General features: G+C 33.3%; 2 protein-coding genes across 4 annotated transcripts; one reads left to right on the top strand and one right to left on the bottom strand.

Annotated features, from left to right (window-relative positions):
* Nucleotides 1-4,096: 4,096 nt before the first annotated feature.
* Nucleotides 4,097-9,856, top strand: LOC121235019. Of its 2 annotated transcripts, XM_041131214.1 has the most exons (4): nt 4,097-4,266; nt 4,474-4,517; nt 5,753-6,601; nt 7,488-9,856. In XM_041131214.1, exons 3-4 carry the CDS (start codon nt 5,753-5,755, stop codon nt 9,255-9,257), a joined length of 2,619 nt encoding a protein of 872 aa, XP_040987148.1. In that variant the 5' UTR covers nt 4,097-4,266; nt 4,474-4,517; the 3' UTR covers nt 9,258-9,856. The 2 variants fall into 2 exon arrangements, with proteins under 2 accessions (XP_040987148.1, XP_040987155.1); XM_041131221.1 differs by lacking the exon at nt 4,474-4,517.
* Nucleotides 9,857-13,603: 3,747 nt separating this feature from the next.
* LOC121239968 (mitochondrial thiamine diphosphate carrier 2-like) lies at nt 13,604-18,754 on the bottom strand. Of its 2 annotated transcripts, none has more exons than XM_041137393.1 (8): nt 18,655-18,754; nt 18,206-18,359; nt 17,245-17,361; nt 16,475-16,586; nt 15,960-16,087; nt 14,982-15,134; nt 14,545-14,694; nt 13,604-14,105 (listed from the first exon to the last, which is right to left on the bottom strand). In XM_041137393.1, exons 2-8 carry the CDS (start codon nt 18,320-18,322, stop codon nt 13,887-13,889), a joined length of 996 nt encoding a protein of 331 aa, XP_040993327.1. In that variant the 5' UTR covers nt 18,323-18,359; nt 18,655-18,754; the 3' UTR covers nt 13,604-13,886. The 2 variants fall into 2 exon arrangements, with proteins under 2 accessions (XP_040993327.1, XP_040993320.1); XM_041137386.1 differs by having other exon boundaries at nt 18,206-18,352; nt 18,655-18,734.
* Between the last annotated feature and the right edge of the window lie 2,238 nt (nt 18,755-20,992).

Here is a 20,992-nt window from a genome sequence, read left to right as displayed (position 1 = left end):
ATGGATTGGGATGAGTGGATATTAAAATTAAAGGTTAAATAAAATATTATTAAAATAATTTTTTTAATATTATTTTTATTTTAAAATATAAAAAAATTAAATTATTTATTTTATTTTATGTAAAAATTTTTAAAAAAATTATAATAATTAAATAAGATGAAATAAAATAAATTGATATAAATTATAAAAACAAACGATGCCTAAATATCCGTCGCCTGTTAGAACACTAGTATTGGACTCATCAAATGAGTCAAATCTTTAAAATTTGATGATTTTAACTTTAAAATCTTGATATTGGATGCACTATATGCTCAAATGTCAAGCTTTTAATTACAATACATTTCCTTTCATCTTTAAATTTGAAGACTCACTATTCACATTCTATAACTCTATAACTATTATTTTATTTACTTAAATTATTGTTTCCCAATTTTAAGCCACAGTATATTTAAGTTGAAAAATAATAATTTAAGTATCAAATTAAATTATTAATTAACATATAATTAGTGTAATTGTAAAATATAAAAAAAATAAATTAAAAATATTAGTATTAACAAAATAATATTATATTATTATTTTGATAAATCTAATAGTTAATTCAATGTAAAGTTATGGATAGAGAAATTTTAGATTTATGAAAAATATATTCTTTTTATTAAATTTTAAAGATAAAAATGATAAATCTAATACTAATTCTCTTAACCAGCGTACTGCAAGCGGTCTACCCCCGCTAAGGAGTGGCCCGGGTGGGCCTGGTATGGGTACTGGGCAAGCAGTCCTAGTACAATGAGAGGGATTAAGATTTCTTATAATGTCTCTGTTTGAAATATTTCTTGTTTAAAAAATAAAAAATAAACACTACATAAAAACCACCCCCCGCATGAACCACAAAGAATGTTTGGAATATAATATTATAACAAATCCTAATCTTCCAGATATTGGCGTTACTTCCTAGAGAGTTGTGTGAGCCATGGGCCATGGTGAACTTCCAAGGATAATGCTTGAAATACTACTTCTTAGTGACACAAGTGTCGATTGGATAGTATGTTAAAATGAGATGAGATAAAAGTTAAATAAAATATTATTTTTTAATATTATTATTTTAAAATTTGAAATAATTAAATTATTTATTATATTTTATATAAAAATTTAAAAAATTATAACAATGAATTAAGATAAAATGAAATATTTCTTGTATCTCAACCCAACCTTAACGAGACCCACCAAACAGACTTCATCATTCAATAACATAGATTCAGGAAATGAAAAACAAAGAAGAAGCTGCTCTGCTCTCGGAAAAGCTCCATAAAATTTCCTCTCATTCAACGTGCCCTGCCTGGCAAAAATATTAATTGGGGGAGGATATATTCGAGAAGTATTCCGTTTAGAGATTTTTTTAAAGAGGAAATAACTTATGATTAAAATGGTGTTGTTATTTTAAGGCCTCGACATGTTTACTTGACATAATTTAATTTTAAAGATAAATTTTAAATTTTAAATTTTACAAATCAAATTTTACTATTTAAATAACGTAGAGAGTGTGCTTTACACACAAATTTCATAATTGAATAACTCTCAATTAAAATTAATGATGTGTACAAAATCATATATAATTAACGCTCCTAATATTATTTCATTGATAGATAGTTTTATTATTTTAACGAGTAATGTTATACATCACGTTCTTATCTCATTATATAAGATATTACACATTTATTACCATTAGATAAAAAAAAATCATTCAATAAAAGATCATCAAATAGTGATAAATATATCACATTTTATGTAGTGGAATGAAAGTGAGATGTCATTGTGTTGTAGAAAATAACAGCTCTAACATTCCTTCCATATAATTTTCCAATTTTGATTGGATTATGCTCATTGTTCTTATCTGTCACAACGAGGAAATAAAAATTACAAAATAATTAACATAGAGATCAAGAGATATATCCTCTTCGTTATTTATTCATCTATTTATTTTAATAATATATAGAAGTGGTCCATATGTATCGATACGTCCCACACATACCACATACATTTTTGGCACAGATCACACATATACCATGCTGGGGCCATGTAATAATGATGATGGTACTGTATCTACATGCATACATGCATGCTGCATGTATGTATGCATACATATGAGTCGAAATGTCAATTATATCTCCAGATCAATGATGTAATTTCTTATGAATTTGACAATAGTTTAAGGTTAAAATTGAATGTTGAGATGATCTTAGATGATCTGTAAATAAAAATAAAAATATCGTCCAATTATATTTGTGAGTAGAAGTATAATAGTCTAAGAGTGTGTTTAGATGTTGAAGTGAATTGAGTTGAGTTGAGTTGAGATGATAAAATATTGTTATAATATTATTTTTTAATATTATTATTATTTTAGAATTTGAAAAAGTTGAATTGTCTATTATATTTTGTATTAGAATTTAAAAAAGTTATAATGATGAGTTAAGATGAGTTGAGAGTAATTAAAAATTTAAACAAAGCCTAAGACTACTTCATATACCAAATACAACCTAAATCGTCCAATAGGAAACACAGGACAGGAACTGTTCAAGTTGGCTCGCCATCTAATTCACGCCTGGAGTGCCAATGAACAGAGTTGACTCGGTCTCGTAGTCGGTCAAACAAGGGGAAAAAATGTTCTTTTATCTGCTCGCTCAAAAACACGTCTGGAAATGAAGTGGAATAGGTTATTAGACTTTTATCTATAATGGTGTTGGATTCCTCCCTCTTCCGTGTTAGGAGGATGAGTATGTTATTTACTTATCCTCTTTTAAAGAATAAAGTTTTGATGTGAGGTGTTTTTTTATTTATTTTAATATAGAGAATGATATTATCTCTTTTAGAGTTTTCGTGAAGATTTTGTGTACGGAAATATTTATAATAGATGTTAGTTTGAGTTATAATTTGAGTCACAGATTTAACTTCTTTTATGAAATGAAATGAAGTCTATTTCTTAAAAAAAAAAAAAAAAAAAAACTCATTTGGAAATAAGGAGACTAAAAATTATAAGTTTCATAATTTGTTCACAAACTTAATCTATAAATACCGAATGATTATGACAACATTGTTAATCGCAACTTTGATACGTCATTGAATAATTATATGGACAATTCAAATCTAAGAGTGTATTCATCAAGCATCATGTCATATGGTCATATGACCCAATTTTTTGCATTAAATACCTTTTTTTTTACGCCTCCTCGATTTTTTATAATATCATGCCAATTTATCCGAATGATTAAATAATCTAAATTAATTAATTTTAAAAAAGTAATGTTATATACAGTATAGAGTGTGCAGTTTTAAAGATTCTATTTGAAAATATATAGAATTTATTATTAAAAAATAAATCTTTTTATATATATCTCATATTTATCTATTTTTTTTTTTAAAAATGTAGTTTACACATTAAAACTATATAAATTATTTTTCATTTAAAATAAAAAAGAGTTCAAGATTCCAACGTTATGGTAGCACTCGTATTCATTTATGAGACCGAGGCCAGAATGAAGCCTTCACCTAACTCCATGCTCAGCCGCAAATGTCCGGGTTTAGCCAAACGAGTCGGTTCAGCCTAAACCCGCTTTTGTTTTTAACTACTTTTAATTAATAATTAATAAAATGCAGACTGCAGACACAACTCCAAAGGGGTAGTTTGGTCATTAAAACAAAAATCCGGTCACCCTGACGCGCTATGGGTGCGTGAGGCCGCCCCTTTGCTGTAACCTCCCTGCACCTATACCAGCACGTAGCAAGGATTCGCTGCGACACTCGTACGGATTTAAGAGCAAAAGCTTCCCTTACAGATACGTATTTGCGGAAGAGTAATAGATTAATGATAACGTGGCGACATATGATTCGATAAGTGTAATTCGTGCGGGTGGGCACTTGTGTACTAGATCTATTCGATGTTATCGCAGTGGAATCTTACAGTGCCACGCGTCGCGTGATGTGATTCGGTTAACCACGCTCTAGTTAGCCGCGTGGGAGAATATCACCTTCGCCCCCCCCCCCCGCCGCGCGTCTCTCTCTCTCTCTCTCTCTCTCTACTCTAAAATACTTTCTAAACTCGTATGTTATTATTCTCGCTCTCGCTCTCTCTCTCTCTCTCTCTCTCTCTAGTTCTCAGCGACTTCGCTTTCTTTCTCGTTCTTTTGGCTTTCTCTACGGCTTCGGGCTTCGGCTCCGTTCCTCTTCGGATTCAGCCTTCGTGGCCATGAAAGCTAAGCTCTCCTAGCCCTGGTACGACCTCTCGTCTCTGTCTCTCTCAGTATGTGTAACATGTATGCGTATGTATATACCCTGTGTGTTTCACGCTTTTACTTTCTCCCTCTGAAAGAAAAAAAGAGAAAAGAAAAATATAACTGTGCGAATGTTCACGTTTTGTTTATATTTTTTTAATCTATGAGCTGCCAATCGGAGCATAACCATGAAGACCCATTTTCTCAGGTTTGCTTATTCACGTGGATTTCAGCGTCTTGCTCTTTATCCATGTAGGTGTAGTAACAATTTCTTTTCTTTTTTGTTTTATATATGTGCTTTGCTTCTCGTACGATTTAATGTAGTTGTTGTACTTGGCTCCGAGTTTTAACGGTTGCTTCTTGTGTAGACAAGTCTAATTATTTTTGGGATCATATTGGAATTCTATTTAAGAACGGTGGTTGTCTCGGTGCTTCTTGTTCTATTCTTTCGTTTTCTTCGTTGGGTTTCTGGCCTCTGTTGGTTTTGAAGATTTCAGTGTTGTTGGACTGCTAGGATTATGCTCGGTTTAATGATTGTGATAAATGTGCAAATATATATATTTATGAGGTTATATTTTTGGATGTGGGGCTGCTTCTTTTTTTTCTCTCTCTTTTTTGAGAATGTGGGGATGCTTCAAATTTTGTTTCGGGTCGGAAAGTGGATCTGGGATTGATTACTTTGTTGATTGTTCGGGGTATGTGTTCCTTGTACATCTTATTTGTTATGGTTATTCGATTTTTTTTTTTTTTAATAATATGTTGTTTAATTTGGGATATTTGTTCTTCTGGAAGTTGGTATGTAGTCTTTTTGTTTCTGGCGGGATGGAAAATTGCAATCTTCTATCTCATGAATAATTGAAACTGGTACTTGGAAGTTGCTTTCTGGAAATCTATTGATTTATTTTGAATCTTGTTTCTATCGGCTTAAATCTTTCATGTTTATGTTTGCGCTTTCTGAGAAGCAGAACAACAATTTAGGTGGTTCTATAAGATTACGATAACAATATTAATAGCTCAAAACTGCAGATAGTCGAACCATAATGTTGTCTCCTGTTTCTAAGTGGATTTTGGTTTCATTATATTGTACAGAACTGCTAGTTATGTGCTGCGAAATTTGTGAGTAAACGTTCAGAAACAAGCTTCAAGCTGTAAATGTACCCGATAAGCTATGCATTTAATTTCCTATGAGGCCATAGAAATGGAAAAATAAATAAATAAAATGATAAGTCTGCAAGTTATGATACATTAATTGTTTGCTTCATCTCTTTTGTTGCGCTACGATTTAGAATGAAATCATTGCTTATAAAAAGATAATTTAGTATGAACACATCATATGGAAAATATCTGAAACCTGCAGATGTATAGCTTCTCTTAGGAAAAGGTTTCTTTAATTCTCAAGTTCCTTGCTGAAATTGTTCTTGTAAATCCCTGCCTCTTTTTTAAGTTTTAAAAAACCAAATAACCATATAGGTTTACTTCTTCGACAGATGGATTCAGCTCAAGTCAATGAATGCAGAGATATTGTTGAGGATGGTGAATTTGATGAGCAATCAGCTTATCGAGAGTGTACTCATTTATATGACGTCTTTGGAGAACCACAGGTATTTCCTCGAGTGGGTAATGAATACCAGGTTGAAATTCCACCACAGATTACAGGATCTGACTCTCTCCGGTTTGCAAAGAACCCAGCCGATGCAGAAGACACAGCTGGCGATCCTCATGATTTTCTGATGGGATTGTCTGTGCCAGTAATGTGGATCAGTGGATCAGTGGAGACTGTAAAACATGAACCACATGAAGCTATTGGTGATTCAACTGAAGTATCCATCAAAGATTATCCTCTAAGATATGAATATAATGGAAAGAGCCACAAGATTTTGGAGGGCAGCAACTTAGAACCTAAAGATGAGCCTCCATATGATATGTTAGACAATGGGATAAACTTAGGAGAATTAGCAAATATAGCCATGCAACAAGAAATGAAGAATACGCATGATATGGATACACGCAAAGGCTACTACCCAGTTCCTGGTTCCTTGGGAAATTCCTGGAGTGATAAAGAAGAGGCCAGTTTGATCCTTGGTTTATATATTTTTGGGAAGAACCTTGTTCTGGTGAAGAAATTTATTGGGAGTAAAAAGATGGGGGATATACTATCGTTCTATTATGGGAAATTTTATAGGTCGGACAGGTACCATAGATGGGCAGAATGCCGGAAAATGAAAAGCAGGAGATGCATATATGGACAAAGAATTTTTACAGGATTGAGGCAACAGGAATTGTTTTCTCGTTTGCTTCCCCACGTGTCAGAAGAATGCCAAAATACTTTAATGGAGGTATTTCTCAAATACTTGTACATGCTATTAAAAATTTTAATGCATATAGATTTATATGCACGGATACACAACAATATGACCAAAATAAAATGTATACCAAAAAATCAATTTCGACTTCTTGAATAGTTTCTACAAATTTTTTATCGTAATGTGTCAGAATCTTTTCATGGCAGCTTTCCTTTAGCCTAAGATTGTAAAGATTCAGTAACAGTAATAATTTCTGGTTGGGTTGTTACAATTTATAAACAGGTGTAGGCATCCTTACGTTGTTGTTTTTCCTTTAGTCTTTTCATTATATACCTATTGTACATATCTCTACAGTTTCTTGCACCTTTAGGAATCCTCACTTTCATGTCCTAGGTTCACTTATGGTATGGTATCCTGCTTGTTTTAAGCTGGATGGGATTGGAAGACTGAATCTATCAGCTACACATTTTTATTTGAAATTCTGTGCATTCCTTTTTGCTTCTACCATGCATGAACCGATGTTTTTTTTAATCAAATCGTGTTCAGTTTTATGCACAGTACAGTCTCTCTAGTAAAAATTTAGTGTTTTGCAACTCCCACTGTCTCGATATTTGACTAGCTGGTTTTTTCGTTTTTTTTTTTTTTTTTTTTTCCATTAGCTGATTTTATAGATTAAAATCTCTAATGTTGACTTTGCTCAAACTTCAAGCTGCAAAATCTTCTCAATAATTCTTGCGGCATGGAGAATAGAGAGAATTTTAGATGCTGTAAATATTATGCTACAATAGCATTTTTCTTGTTCTCCATCATTCCATCGCGGTAACATTTTGTCATTTGTTATATAAAAACTTGAACAACAGCCCCCCCCCCCCCCCCAAAAAAAAAAAATGAAATGATATAAACTTCAACAAATTGGCAGGTCTCAAAAGCATTTGGGGAGGGAAGAATGTTACTAGAAGAGTATGTATTCACTATAAAGGATTCAGTTGGGTTGAATGCACTTGTAGAGGCAGTTGGAGTTGGTAAAGGGAAGCAAGATCTTACAGGCATTGTGGAGCCTCCAAAGTCCACTCAAGTTGTTCCTGTCCGGCCAGAGATACCAATTGGCAAGGCGTGCTCCACACTTACACCTCTGGAAATTGTCAATTTTCTAACAGGAGACTTCCGGCTAAGCAAAGCCAGATCAAATGATCTCTTTTGGGAAGCTGTTTGGCCCCGTTTGCTTGCCAGAGGATGGCATTCTGAGCAGCCCAATAGTAATGGCTATGCTGCTGGTTCCAAGCATTCCTTGGTGTTTCTTATTCCTGGTATTAAGAAGTTTTCAAGAAAGAAACTAGTGAAGGGTAACCACTACTTTGATTCTGTTAGTGATGTCCTGAGTAACGTTGCTTCAGACCCAGGGCTTCTTGAGCTTGAAATTGGAGCAGATGACTATAGAAGCAAAGTAGAAAATGGGTGGACTGACGAAACCAAACTGGACCTAGATGATTTCCCTGATCAGCAACGCCACTGTTATCTCAAGCCACGAACTCCTAATCACAATACAGATGTATTGAAGTTTACTGTTGTGGATACAAGTTTGGCTAATGGGAAACCAATCAAGTTGAGAGAACTGAGAAGCTTGCCATCTGGAGTAATGAATATTTCAACCTCTGGAAGTGATTCTGAAGATGATGGAGATAGTTCTGAGGAGCCAACAGATAAATCTGATTCTGTCAATACCTCAGGCTTTGATAGGGAGGAGCCTAGAGCCACCAATAGCATTATTGACCCGGAAATCAATTCTGACAGGATGGGCTTAGAAAGTAATACTCCCAACGAGGGGTTTCAGGGTAATGGCCTATATCATGCTAATTTCTCTGTGAATATCCCCAGTGGTCGGAAGACCAGTATTTGTAACGACACACAGGCAAGGAAGGCCACAAGGTCCCAATTGAGCCAGAGAATGGGACCAGACAACACTAACCATTTACCTCCTGTTATAAAAAGACGCAGAAAATTAAATGCTTGTGGTCGCACAGATACAAACCCCAGGAAATTCAACATCTTGCGAGGTCCCACATTAAAACGATATAAGCCCAGTGGCTCTGCACAAGATCCTGATTTGAGTGGGAATGTTCTTTCTCAATTGGATTCATCTCAGGAGAAAAAATCATCTACCAGCTTGCCTAAATGCAGCCCGGTCATCAGTTGCGAAGGCATTTTAGGTGGCTCCTGTTTTGTTGCTGAACATCCTCATGAAGTACCTCAACCCCGGACACTGATTGACTTGAACTTACCTATTGCTTCAGATGCTGAAGATGATGAACCTTTCATGACAGAAACAAAAGATGATGACAAAATTAGCAAGGAACCAGATGATCCCAATGTAGCGAAACCATCTGACTGTGTGGCAAATTCTGAGCAGCAGCCTAACATAAATTTCCGGAGACAAAGCACGAGGATCCGGCCGCCAACCACTAAAGCACTGGAAGCTCTTGCTTTTGGATATCTAGACCCAAAGCAGAAGCGAAAGAGCAGAGATGCCTCTCCACGAGAAAACTCAATGTTAAGACCTTCTCGACGTGCTCGTGGTCAAGTGAGAACTAACGAGAATTTTGGTGCTAGTGTGGTGGATTTAAAAGTCGAGGAAAGGGCAAATGGTGTGTGCCATAGTAATGGTGACATGATGACAAAGTTGCAGGCTTGACTCAAGGGAAGAGGGGATCAATGCCTTTGGTTTCTGGACTGTTTAGCTGCTGAGATGCCTAGTGACAACATGAGAATATGACTTCCGCCATTCTTTGTTGTTTTCACGAGCTCTGAAGTATACCCAATTCATTCAACTGCAATAATGACCCGTCATCCCAATGAGCAAGCAGTTCTTTCACTCTTCTAACTGGTTCGGCATTTGGGGGCCTCAGTTACAATTCACAAACGAAATATACTCCTAGTCTTCTTTCCATGTGGCTGTTTTAATTAGACAAAGCTCCTGTGGTAGGAGGCACTGAGAATGAGGAAAACAGAGGTGAGAGTAATAGGTGCCTGTCATTCCAACTTGTCTCAGAATCAAAGCTCCATTTTCTATAGACTGACTTCACCTTTCAGGGGCTATTCTTAGTTATTAGTTGTCTCCATTCTCGACCAGAATACATGTCATTGTTTCCCTGCTGAATTTCTGAGCATGTTTCTGGCACCTATGCTCCCCATGATAAGAGTTATCCACTGTGGTTCCTCGTGTTTTCGTGTCAACATTTATGATACTCCAAAATGTGTTATAATTTATGCAATCCCCTATTGATTTGAGTATATTTTATTCGATAATTAAAATTATAACATATTAGTTAGTACGCAATACATTTGGAATGTATTTAAATTCTAGCATGAACTGAAAACTGGACTGACTTATTAAACTGTGACTGCTAAGCACGTGATCAAGATTTTGGTATGGTGGGTAATCACGTGATTAAGAATTGTGAGAATATTAATTTTCATAAGAATTTCATGACCTTGAATAGTTGAATATAAGAGAAATGATAGTTGCAGTCGTGAGTGTGTAAGTGCTGCGCAATCATTTTAAAAAAATGAATAAATACGAGATTCACATAAAAAGAAAATTAATTTTTTAATAGTGGACATACTCTTTTTTAAAATGACTGCATAGCGTTTACGCACTCTATGACTATATGTAGTATTACTCTGAATATAAATACGACAAATGTTACTAAATTAACGATGATGAAATTATTGTTTTGACTCTCGGGAAAATTAAGGATATATTTAACTTGGTTTTTAATGAAATATTTAACGAATGGATACATTTGTAATTTTAATGAAGAATTGAGAGTGCTCTAAAAATAATTAGCAAATCTAATGGTACAATTATAAATAGTAATAATTGTAAGGCACTTATTCTCAATAAGTTAAAATTAATTTCTATCGGAATAAATATCTCATTATTTTTCAACGACTGCTTCTATTTATCATTCGCCACATCACATTTGATTTTTTTATTTTTTATTTTTTATTTTACTCTTACTAAATTAAATAAATTTTTTTATTTATTATTTAATGTCACACATTAAATAAGAAAAAAATAAAAATAAAAATAAAAAATCGTGTGTAAAGATGAATAAAATTTTCCTTTTTTCAATAGTTTCCTGTTCCCTGCAGTGCCACATGCGGAGGGGAGGAGTAGCTGAAAATTCTGTCAAATGATTAATAAATAAATATATAGTTTTTAATTATTTTATGTCACAAGACGATGAAAGAGTATCTGATTCAATCAATCTAAGAAGTAGAAAAGCAATGAATGAGAAGAATCTTAAACAATGCCACGTAGTACGGATATTGCAGTGTGGGCTGTGTCTCTCCTCCATAGTCAGTCTTCTTCTTCGTTCCCTAGGGTTTACGTCATTGTTGACCCAAGGAATTCCTTGTATTAAAAAGGAATGGGTCAGGCCTTCCGTCGAGCATCTGGAAGAATCCGAACATCTTCTAGTATCAATACGACGCCGTCCTCATCGAAATCTAATAGCGTCGTCGACAGGCGACCACCGATAGTGGGCCCCACCGACGATCTGAATATATCGAAGACCGGCGACCGTGGCGCACTTGATCATTCTGGTGAGCTTTAGGTTATGAGCGCCTTTTTTGTGATCATTTTATGGAATGCGGAGTTTGAGGGGAATTTGGTTGGTGCTGTATTCGATTTCAACTACTATAAGCTGTTTTTTGTTCTGGAATTCAGATTGAGCTTTGAATTTGGGACAGTTTTTTCTTCTTATTTTTTGAAGTGTGCGATTGCAGGTGAGTGTAAGTGTGTGATAGACTTCTATGAGATGATTATTAAGATCAAGGATGCTAAATTCAATACACACTTTATTTATTCAATTTTTAGATAGCAGCTCAAGAATCGATGCCGAAAATGTGCTTGAAGATCGAGATCCAAAGTATGATGCCATGCTTAGTCAAATGGTTGGTAGAATTACGTCAAAGCCTGAGATTGGAGAGGTAGTTACTGCTGCTCTTTGCATAACCTTTTTTTTTTTTTTTTTAACTATATCCCCGCACTGTAATTTGTCCACAAATGTTTAGGTCTCGTTACGCTTTATAATTTAGACGAGATAAGATAAGATATTTTGTTAAAAGTTGAATAAAATATTATTAAAATATTATTTTTATTTTGAGATTTAAAAAAATTAAATTATTTATTATATTTTGTATAGAGTTTAAAAAAATTATAATGATTATATGAGATGAGATAAGATTAAAATTTCCTTAGGCATTATTATAACTCTTAGATTCTAAGAGAAAATCTCCCACCCTCAAATATAACCTTATTTAAATTCGAAACTCATCTCAACTCGTCTCAACTCATCTCATCATTATAATTTTTTTAAATTTTTACAAAAAATATAATAAACAACTTAATTTTTTCAAATCTTAAAATAATTTTTTCAAATTTTCACATAAAATATAATAAATAATTTAACTTTTATTTTATATTCACAAATAATTTTAACTCATATCTGAATCTAAACCGCCCTTTAATTTAATGAATTGATGGGGCACCTCCATGCTGCTCATTTGCATCGAGCATTAAAAAAAAAAAAAATGGTTTGTGCACTTTCAGGCATTGTAGACACGTTAAGTTTGAATGCTAAATTCATCTCAATTCATCATTATAATTTTTTTAAATTTTAACATAAAATATAATAAATAATTTAATTTTTTAAATCTCAAAATAGTAATAATATTAAAAAATAATATTTTATCATCTCAATTAAACTCGATTCAGTTCAACATCTAAATACAGCATTAAACATTGAAGTGACATATTACTAATAGACTGAGCCTTTTCTGTTTGTTTTGGGAGATTGATATTAGTACAAAAGAGTTCTGCTTGGTGTATTTTTCAATGAAGTTGCAACCAATTACAATATTCTTAAGTGTCTGCTGATTGGGATCCTCTTTGTTCATGTCCACTTTGACTCAACCCATTGAATTGTATAAGACGGTGAGTGCCTTCCAGAGCAGGTAAATGGTCTGAATAGTTAATTTGTTTTATCACTATAAGAAAATTATTTATTTATGATTAATTAATTTTAACAAAATAATTAATAACTAAAATTAATTACGAATAATTTTTTAATCGTAATAAATTAATCACAAAATTTCGTTTTTATATGCTTTTGTCACTAATGTTGCAAAATAAACCCATGGCAAAACTGCGAAATACAAAACCGGATTCTGGAAGTTATGGGGATGGGTCGGCCCCTCCGGGAAGTCTGAATGTGGCACAGCTGCGCCACATCATCCTCCTGCACGAAGGCAAAGCTGACGACAATGAAGGGCCTATGAATGTCTAACAGATTGCTGAAAAAATCCGAGTTGATGTGGCACAGGTTGAAAGGATTTTGCAGTCCCTATCACTGCCTCCAGAGGATAAGGATGTGCAAGTGGATCATTGAATTCTAGTACATCTGGACATGCTCTGCTCATTGCAGACAAATGCAACAACATTTATTTTAAGAAAAATAATAAATATAATATTTTATACTACATTTTATACAATAATATTTTAGAAAAAGAGATATTTTTATAAAATATTTTATAAAGCTAAAATTATTTTACAAAAATATCTTTATTTTATAAGAGAAATATTATTATACCCATTCCTTTTGACGCCTTCATTTAACAGCTGGTTAAATTTTTTTTTTTTTTTACTTAGTAACAAAGTAATTTTAAATGTATTAATTTATTTTTTTTAAATATATTTAAATATGTTAAAAAAATATAAAAAGAAAAAAAAAAAAACTGTTTTACGCTGGGCAGATGGAACGGTATAATAGCCGCACCTATTTTATAACGTTTTATAAAAAATGTTATGTATTTATCACTACTCTTACTTTAAATCAGCACATATAGTCCAATCGTGTCGATGACTTGATTCCAATGTTGTTGACTCGAAGAACCATTGCTATTATTACCAAACTCGTCCAACAAACAAGAATACGGAAAATCATCAACAGACTTCTGAAGGACAGCCCGCCGTAAGCAATGATATTTTTTTAAAATAAATTTACCGTTCAACATCTCAAATACAGCCACCAAAAATTAGGTTAGCCCTAGCCTCAACAACTTTTTGCCATCTCTTACAAGTATGTATATTTTTTCTATGGCCTATTGCCATATGACTGCATCTAAATCGAATAAGTATACTTCCCCCATCCTTGACATCTATGAAAAGTAAATAAATATTTCCATACGAAAAAATATTGAAAAAAAAAAAAAAAAAAAGGATGAAAAGGGATAAAGAAAGTCGGGAGGGTTACTGTCACGTCCAAATGGACTCTAACCAGTCTGATGTGTATTCATAAGCTACAAACGTTACAGCACCAGCTGGTGCAGCTTTGACTGTTGATGGGACTATACCTTTATAAAGACCAGCCCCACCCTCCAACAGTAAGATTTGGCGAAGTGCATGCAACATATTTCTATAAGCATGATGCTCGACTCGAGCACCATATCTGGGGTGCCTTGGTAGTCCTTCGATCTGCATTTAGCCCAAACCAAGGAAGACTGTAAACATCCAAGTTGGCAAGGAGGGAAACAAGATAACCATTTCAGTATTTTCTTGTCTTCCTAATTTTCAAACCTCTTTGAAATTATTAGACAAGTATTAATTAAATGTAACTTAACTAAGAACTATGAACAAAAAGCAACAAAAGAAGCAAAGGTTAATAAATAAACTTTTTCTGAAGTAACAGTAAAACAAATCTCGTCCAGGTGATTGCAAGAACAATTTGGTGGTAGGTGCAGTTAATTTATAACATTTAGAAGAACCCAACAGTACTTGCCCTGAAAGATAACAAATGAGATAAAGAAACAAACAGGATCACAATTGCATCTCTGTCGAAAAAAAAAAAAAGTCAATTCCAAAGTTTCTAAAACTAAATGCTAGAACAAAGATTTCAAGAATGCTAGAGATCTACCTGGAATCTTTTCTTGACCACATCAAGTGGATGACAGACAAGTTTGGCACAAGTCCCTGCAGCCAACCCACAGAGGAAAAGCTGAAAGCTTGAAAGTCCATTTTCTGTATCAGTTAAGCTTGAATTAGCAGCTCTATACCTGTTCCAGGCCTACATTGGATGAAGTAAAATGTACCAGGTCAAAAACCAACTCGCATGAGTAGAAACCATGATGGCTCTCTAAACTGGCTATATTTAAGAGTCATAAACTAAACTAAACCATCTTAAGAATCTGTAATTGAATGCAGGCAATGAAATACTATATTATCTAAACATATGAGATAGATGTTCCTCATTCTCAATGATTACTTTGTCTATGAGACGGAACAAGCAAACACCATAAAACCTATGTCTTTGAGTTCAGAACTTTTCGTTGGAAAAGAGGACTAGAATCTTACCATAGACCATCGCTTAAATGTATCATAGGTGCCAAATTGCAGACCAGCATAAGGAATAATCTCAACCAGTGTTGGTGACAATCCAGCATATAACCCTCGGAAGCCACGATTTGCAACTATATCAACAAACGCAGACCTCATTGTTGGATACACCTAAATGTCGGCATATATTAACAAGCCAGTATCAAATAAATGAGCTCAATGGCCTGTTCACAAATTAGCATTTTTGCAGAAAACAAGTATTAAAAGGTGGTGACCACTTGAATGAGACATGTAAAGCCATGGGCATTTCCAAGAGCCAAAAAGATTACATTCTTCTTTGTAATGAAAGCTCTATGTGTTTTAAACAGAGACATTTTTCACTTCCATAGACAAGTCCCTTGTACAGAGAGAGAGAGAGAGAGAGAGAGAGACCCGCATGATAAAATAAAAACACCCAGTCACCCACATTGAGCTGCCAAGCTCTGTGAACAAAAATACCTCAGAAAGGCAAGAGAAGCCCTGCCCACATATCCTAGCGAACAACTTCCACATATAATGGAAAACCACTGTGTCTCCATTCATAGATAGTAATCTGTGCATTTGGCACATCCATACAAAGAAGAGTAAATATAATTATTGTTGATTTAGAGCATCACATTCATTACAAAGAGACATCATATATGATCTCAACCAACAAATAAGTTAAAAGTCAAAAAACATAGTGCATTTCTTTTCTAATTCCTTTCTTCCCAAAATCAAGCTCTATAGAATCTGCGCACCAGTTTGTTTGTGGTAAAGCCATGGCAAAAGATTTTTCAGCTAAAAACTTGACTGATATGCATAACTTTGTAATTGCAGGAGTAAATGAAAAAAACTGAATGAAATAATGTTCTATTAATTGAGTGATTCCTAAGTTCACAGAATGAAATATGCTTAAGGAAATCCAGTTTAAAACACAATATGAGATCACTTCATGCGTCTACTCAAAATTTATACCTTCGGTTCACCCTGTGAAGCTAATATGGTTCGTAGAAGATCAAAGGGATATGATCCAACGGTGGCTGCACACCCTGCTAAGGCTCCACTGACATAGGACAGATAAGGACTCAATTGGACGTGATCCTCTGCAACAACCAGGCTCTGACTTATAAGAGAATTAGAAAAAGCAGAAAGCTAAAGGTTTAATTATCTACTAAGTAGTTAAACCTTTAGCATCCTTAAACTGGATAGGGATTTAATAAATTTATATGAACAGTACTATAATTACAAACATAGACAGGTACAAAAACTTAAATAAACTAATGGCAACCATGCCCAATAGAAAGCTACAAAAATAAACAATTCAACATTGCATTGTTTCGGGTTAAGATATAGGAGCTCATATTGAATAAAAATTAACCAAAGAAGAGTATCAAGAAATCAATCAGTCTAGAATTCATAATTCTATGTATACACTGCCAAAGAATAAAACAAAATATTACAATCTAACTTGAGAAAGTTCTCACAGATACCTGTCTTGGAAGAACCAGCAGCAAATGTTTTAAATTTGTGTAGCACGGTAAATTGTATGGCCGTATAAGGCATAACCATAAGTAAAGCTGGGACATTTCCACGCCAAAAACCCTGCCATGAGAAATTAACTTGCTAAGCTGGGGAAAAAGGTTTAACTTCATCTAACCCTGGCTTTGAAATAAAAATTCAAAAGAAATTTCCTAAAGCAGTGTTAGTGTGTTAAACCATCCACCCAATGAAAACAGGAGCAGAATTGTATACACTGCATTGTCTTCAAGCATCTACTACGAAACTTTATAAATTGCAGAAAAGATTTAATTTACATTTACTACCCGACTATGTGCATATGTATTACAAGTCTTAACATTGTAAACCAGGTACCCAGAAACAGAAGTGCAGGAAGCTATCAACTCAGGACTAAAAGAAATAATATTTCACTTCACACTGCTCACTTTTTTGCAGAATAATCTACTTTGATGAATTCTGGAAACCAAGGAATATCAGCACTTTAAAGGAATTAAAATCAGAAAAATCTGTGCTAATTTCTTGTGACAATAATGTTTCTAACCCATAGTTTAACAAAATCTGCAGCATAAACCTTTCTAAAATTCGTAAATTGGATTTTCCTGTTGACCTAAATCTTAATTGCCAATGGAAAGAGCCTACATAGAACAAAACCCAACATAGAAAATAGGAAACAAATGATTGCCAACACAAACTGACAGAAGAAAACATCTAACATAGATAAAAAGGAATTGAGTCATCATACTGCTAAGCCTTCCTCCCTAAATATGTCCTTTGTTGCTTGGAACATTCCAGTGTATTTTGATGTTCCGGACCAATTGCTCCGAAGCAAGGCCCAAGAAGATGTGGGCTCGATTTGGACCTGTCAACAGATGTCAAAAAACATTTAGGCCTCGTTTGCATTCAAAACCCAGCTCAACTCATCTCATCTCATCATTACAACTTTCTCAAATTTTCACATAAAATATAATAAATAATTCAACTTTTTCAAATCTCAAAACAATTTTCTCAAATTCCCACACAAAATATAATAAATAATTCAACTTTTATTCTACTATTCACAAACCATCTTAACACATTTCAACTCATCTCTGAATCCAAACCACTCCTTACCCTACTAAACAACCAGCCTTTAAGATGCAGATATGCATCAGCCAACAATCATGTACACAAACTTGTCGTATGAACATAATCATATGCATCACCAGATCAACCGTTTGTATTTTGAGGCACAAATGTTTTTCACATTCCAGCAAGAGAGACTAAAGATCCTTCCCCTTAGTCATCCCAGAAAGTTGAACTAACTTTTTCCAACTTGGAAAGAAAATGACAGGTCATACCTAAATGGAGGCCCTAACACATCAACGAAGTGGAGCTTGCCTTGTGATCAAGATCTTAGCCAATTAAGGTTGAGTAGTTACACGAATTATAACACAATGTACGTGATCCATTATCGTCCAATGATAGTTATAACATAAGGAACACAACAGTCAATTTTTTTTTTTTTTACATAATACTAAAAAATAGATTCCCAAAAGGCCGCAAATTCAGTAGAAACCAAGACAATATGGATGAGAACTTCAAAATGCAGCAGAATGCAAGGTTCAATTTCCAACATTGTATTCAATAATGCATTGGCCGCATTAAAAAAAAAATATGATATTAATTTTTTTTTTTTACAAGTGATATGAAACTAAAAATATTACCTGAAATCTGATCTTAATTACGTCAAGCGGCGACGTAACCGTCCGTGATATACCACCGGCAATTGCCCCCGCTGTAGCATCTATCGCTGCCCGTTTCAGCTGCCCCGGCTCCTCCATTCCAAAACAATCCCCCTTCTTCAGGTCAGTCTATAACCTAAATATGTATTTCAAAAGCAGACACTCAGAAAATACATATATACATAGTCCTGACTCTCCCTCCAACCTGGACAGGCACGCACGCGTATAGCAGAAATTTCATCTCTAGAGAACAGAGGAGAATGATGATTGCGCGAAAGAAGAACGAAAATTGTAACGGAAAAAAATGAGGTAAATTCTCAAGAAGGCAAACAAAAGAGATAGGGTTTCCACGATGTAAAGGGAAGACTACAAAAATCAGATATAAAATAATACAGAAAACAGATTGAAGAGCAGGAGGGAGAGAAACGTACCTGAAAAGAGGGAATGAAGAAACAGAGAGAAGACCCGCCATTAAATATCATTGGAAAGAGAGAGAGAGAGAGAGAGAGAGAGAGAGGGAATAGAGAGAAATACTTTTTTGTCCCGAAAATGGGTTTCGAATTTGTGCCCCAGAATAATTTTTTTTTTTTTTTATTTAATGGCTAAGGAAGGAATAAATATCTTCGTCTCGGAAGAGGAATTTGACTCGCCTAAACGGAACTTGCCAATACACATCTATCCATCGTCTCTGTGACTGACTAGTGACTGCTTTCCTAAAAAATTAAGAATGCGTTGTTTCGGAGTTTTGGACCGACCTTTCCTGTTATGTTCTCTCTCTCTCTCTTGTTTTTTAAGAGATCTGTTATGTTCTTTTTTAAGAAGAATATAACAGTTCCTTCCAAAAAGAAGAAGAATATAATAATAGTTACTGTAATTTTCGTCTTAACTCACATCCATCTATCTATAAAAATAAAATAAATTTTTTTAATCAAATAAAAAAGTCTTAAATTAAAAATATTTTCTATTTATTTGATTAAAACAAATTAATTAATTCTAGATAGATACAGAAATCGCTTGAATTATTTAATATATTGCAGATTCTATATAACTTTTTTTTAATAAAGCAGACCAAATATAAATATCTTATTGAAAAATATTAAATTTATTCAATAAAAAATTACAAAAAATTTACTTTTCCACGTATCGCTTATTGATATATATATATATATTGAAAATCATAAAATTTGAAATTCTTAATTTGAATTTAAAAAAGAAACTAACAAATTGAGTCTTCTAGTAAAACTATAAGTACATATAACACTATTCTATTTTATTTATCTTTTAACTCTCTAATTTAATTAATAATTTGAAGAGAGTCTCAACTGATCTCGAACAAAAAGAAAATGCTAATCTTTCCAAGTTCAAAAGGGCATAAATGATTCTTGTTCCACCCTACACAGAAAAGTAAGAAAAGTAATTTGGCATAATTTTGGAGGTGAGATGAGAATTTTATGTTTTATTGGAGAATTTAAAATATTATGTTTTAATATTATTATTATTTTGAAATTTAAAAAATGTGAATTGAGATTTAAAAAAATTAAATTATTTATTATATTTTATATGAAAATTTAAAAAATATGCAATGATGAGATGAGATGAGACGAGAATTATGAGTCTAACACATATTGCACCGAATCAAAGAGCTTTTTGTTGACATGCATGCGTGCCAAAAACTTTGATTCTTCGATACCGGTAAGGGTTCACAAGTACTGTTTCCTCCGAAACGGTTTACCAGTGAAATTATTTACTAAACAGTTATACTGCTAAAGCTATATATATATATATATATATATATATATATAGTGTGCAAAGCTTTTTCGTTTGTTCACATGATAGGCATGATCGCAAGGTAATTATTAGTTTGTTCATTAAAAATGCATTATATATAGTACTCAACTCTATATATGGAAAATTAGTAAGGATTTTGCATGCAACGAAATAATTATATCGTATTTTAAATTATAAGTCTTTTAATTTTATTTATTTTATTTGACTAAAATAAATTATCTGAATCTTAAATGTAAGTCATTTTATTTTAACATGATATAATTTTTAAATTGAGTAATGGACCACCCGTGTTCATTTAATATTGTGTTTATATATCGAAGATTCAATTGTAAGAGTTTTATTATAACTCTATGTCTCATACACTCATATCCTAATGGGTTTAGACTAGGTCAAATATTATCACATAATTAATGAGTCACAGTGAGACAAGAATGTCATTATATCTAGTCACAATAGGACACGAAGTCTTTAAATTTCGTGATGGCTAGAAGTCTATAAATAGTATTGAGGAGTTAAAAGTTCTCACCTACAACATCATTGTACCTCTAGCCATCAAGAGACACTTGGATGCTAAGTTGCTAGGGTGATCCTTCTCTCATAATCAGGTTAGATTCTTCATCGAACTGTGATAGAGAAAAACACATCTTTTAATTGTTATTATTTTATTATCGTGGATCATAGAAGATCGAAGATCCAATTACTAATGTTCGTGTTAAAATATTTAACATGTGATATTAGAGTGTCAGGTTACAGATATTCTATGATCTCGATAAAATATAGAATTGATATATATTATCGTATATTAATTTAACATCATAAATACCATGTACTTCTCCTATTTTATGTTGATACGTTTCTGAGAAAGAAAAGCTCTCTCGTGGTTGTTCACGATTCCACAAAGTATTCCACGAAGCATCTGTTTTAGTTTTGCTTGGGTTTTATTTTATTTTATCCCTCATTGTTTGCACTGTGTTGGTAGTT

The sequence above is a fragment of the Juglans microcarpa x Juglans regia genome, chromosome 1D (genome assembly GCF_004785595.1).
Source record: "Juglans microcarpa x Juglans regia isolate MS1-56 chromosome 1D, Jm3101_v1.0, whole genome shotgun sequence".
Classification (NCBI taxonomy): Eukaryota; Viridiplantae; Streptophyta; class Magnoliopsida; order Fagales; family Juglandaceae; genus Juglans; species Juglans microcarpa x Juglans regia.
This window is presented reverse-complemented; position numbering and strand designations above follow the sequence as displayed.

Excerpts from the sequence above, each read along its gene's own strand:
- LOC121235019 (XM_041131221.1), top strand. The coding sequence starts at position 5,753 with ATGGATTCAGCTCAAGTCAATGAATGCAGAGATATTGTTGAGGATGGT. Across the intron at positions 6,602-7,487 it reads GCCAAAATACTTTAATGGAG|GTCTCAAAAGCATTTGGGGA; the intron begins GTATTTCTCAAA and ends ACAAATTGGCAG.
- LOC121239968 (XM_041137386.1), bottom strand. The coding sequence starts at position 18,705 with ATGATATTTAATGGCGGGTCTTCTCTCTGTTTCTTCATTCCCTCTTTT. Across the intron at positions 17,362-18,205 it reads TAATTAAGATCAGATTTCAG|GTCCAAATCGAGCCCACATC; the intron begins GTAATATTTTTA and ends ATCTGTTGACAG. Across the intron at positions 16,088-16,474 it reads TGCTGGTTCTTCCAAGACAG|AGGATCACGTCCAATTGAGT; the intron begins GTATCTGTGAGA and ends TGGTTGTTGCAG.